Here is a 2,719-nt window from a genome sequence, read left to right as displayed (position 1 = left end):
CAAACCCAAAAAAAAAAAAAAAAAAAAAAAAAAAAAAAAAAACCATAACAATTCAGAAAACTAAGAACATAAAAATAAAAATAAAAATAAAAATAAAAATAAAAATAAAAAGGTAAAAACATGATTTTACTTGAGATGAATACCTGAACTGAAGATAACAGGAAGGTCTAATGGATTCGAGAGGGTCAAAAGCGGAGGGCGAATTGAAGAACCCACCGACTCTACGGGGCTTGGGACAAACGACGCCGTTTGAAAGAGCAGAGTCTACTCCACCAGAAGCCCTCATCATCATCATCTTCTTCTTCTCCTTTTTCTCCTTTCTCCCTCAACCTATGCCTTCACAGATCCAAGACCTGCAAAAAACGCAAACTCTTTTCAGATCTACACACACAGCCGTATGCGTATACATATACATATATTCTTGAGGTATTCGCTAATTATAGACGCGGCGGATTTTATGTGAAAAAATAATAATTTTTTTTTTTGAAAAAAAAAATTGAAGAAAAAAAGGGATATGAATTGGAGAGAAGAGAGAGAGAGAGAGACCTGAGGGAGGGGGGAGAGAGAGAAAGAGATGGGTCGGAAGGCAGGGCGGGGGCCTGTGGGGGAGAGAGAAAGTCGGAAGCAGAGAGATTTTTTTGGGTGGCGAAGAAGAGAGAGAAATTAGGAGTGGTGCGAGGTGTATTCATAGGAGGAAGGAGAGTAGGAGACGATCTATACGGGTTGACCCGGTTCGTTCTCGGGTTGTGCTTTGTTTGGTGCCGTCTAATTTTGTACAGTTTGGAGCACGTGCACTTGATTGATGGGTCCATTATTTTTTAAAAAAGTGAAATTGCGAGTCAGTTTCGGTTTTAATTTCAGCTGATTTGCGGAATACATCCAAATCTTTATATAATTATACTCTCTCCCATATTACCTCTCATATTTTTTTTTGAGTTTATTACTCTATTACAATGTAGTATCTGTTCATAGTTACTTTCTCAACCAAATAAAACACAAAGAGTTAATATCACATTCATTGAGCTTAAACTCACCCCTTCCCATATGGGGTGCAACCGGGTGCTACTAGACCATAAGGTCTTTGGCACCTGTCATATTTATTATTATTGGTAAAACAAATTCGTTTTTATTTACTTTTTAAAAAAAGTATTATTACTTATTTTTATATTTAATAATACTTTTAATATAATTTCTAAATATATAAATTTTGTATACTAATGATAAATTTAATATTATGAGGTCAAGTTCCTATTTTGATCAAAATTCTATAAGTGTGTGTTCAAACAATCAAAGAAGAAAGTATAAATTGCAAAGAAAAAAAAAAGAAGAAGAGATTCATTGATAGCAAAATGGATGATTGAGAGAAACCACAATTGACAATTGTACGCAACAATTTCCATATTAACAGCCATAACAACCTCTTTCAAACGACGTCGTCTGATTCCTCAACTATCATCCAACCACCATTGTTCATACGACACCAGTTTTGGTTTTACTGTCCAGTAGCTACAATTCTTTCTTCTTCATCATTCCCTTTAGGTTTTTGATCTACAACATTGTTCTCTCATTCAGTTGATCGTTGTCCCCAAGGATCAAACCATGGAAATTGCTTAATCACATGGTAATAATCCCCCCATGTAGCCTCTTCTGTAGGTAAATTAACCCATAAAATAAAAATATGAGTGGTTGCTTTGTTGTTCCTTTTCACTAGCCTTTTATTTAAGACTACAACTAGTTCTACTAGTATTTGACCACCTGGTCAAATGAGAGGAGGCTCCCTTTGAAATGTGATCTCTAGACCTACCCTCCTTTTGAGTTGAGATATATGAAAAATCGGATAGATGAGAGTTCATGGGGGTTGCTTTAGCTACTAAGCCACTACTCCAATTATTTCTTGCACCAAATAACGTCCATAATAATTAGAAGATAGTTTAAAGTTTTTGCTTACTGCCATTGAGACTTCCATGTAAGGTTGTATCTTAAGATAAACTCAATCTCACACTTTCAGTACTCTTCCAGTACCCAATCCCCCAACTGCTCTCTCACTCTTCCGCTATTCAATCGGATCGCCCACAGGACCGAGTTTGTCGAAGAACGTCGTTCGTAAATCTGATCACGATCCCCTCTTTCGCCCATCATTGTTGCCATTAGGCTGGAAGCCTAGAAGAAGAAAACATATGCTAATGGGCTGACCAAACAATAATTACCAACTTAAGGTAATGGGCTTATAAATTTTACTAACTAAAACTAATCTAATAAATAAAAATACTAAAAACCCAAATATAAATAATTATTAAAATAAATAAATATAAATACATAATAGATATAAAATTAACTAACTACAGCAAATTAACAATAAAAATATTATTTAAAATAAAAATAAAAATAATGTTTATCAAGCCGCAACAACCTAAAATCCTTTTCAAATATTTTCTTTTGCATCTCCCACTTGATTCGCTTACACATGGTATCACATTATAAAGTTTTTCCATTAGCCATAGTGACCATTAAGGTTGACGGTAAATATGTTACCGGATAATATTGAGATTGAATAACAATAGTTGAATACAATGGGTAATCAATACAGTAGTGTTCGTGCGTCAGAAAAAAAGTGCCCCTCCTCTTATTTCATGGGTCAGCTTGTATACTATACATTTGTCATGGTTACAATAATGATGGCAACGGCCTCTAATAAGTGACGCCCGCTGTAACTCGTAAC

At 34.9% G+C, this 2,719-nt stretch overlaps 1 protein-coding gene across 1 annotated transcript in view; it reads right to left on the bottom strand.

The window, feature by feature from the left end:
* Nucleotides 1-681, bottom strand: part of LOC116011419 — a 2,982-nt gene extending 2,301 nt beyond the window's left edge. The window contains exons 1-2 of the mRNA XM_031250980.1: nt 547-681; nt 144-353 (exon numbers count right to left, since the gene is read on the bottom strand). Coding sequence (XP_031106840.1) covers nt 144-295 — 152 coding nt within the window. The 5' untranslated portion in view covers nt 296-353; nt 547-681. The remainder of the gene's footprint in view (nt 1-143; nt 354-546) is intronic.
* Nucleotides 682-2,719: the final 2,038 nt, after the last annotated feature.

Source organism: Ipomoea triloba, chromosome 2, assembly GCF_003576645.1.
Source record: "Ipomoea triloba cultivar NCNSP0323 chromosome 2, ASM357664v1".
Classification (NCBI taxonomy): domain Eukaryota; kingdom Viridiplantae; phylum Streptophyta; class Magnoliopsida; order Solanales; family Convolvulaceae; genus Ipomoea; species Ipomoea triloba.
Note: the sequence above shows the minus strand (reverse complement) of the source record. Positions and strands in the feature narration are given on the sequence as shown.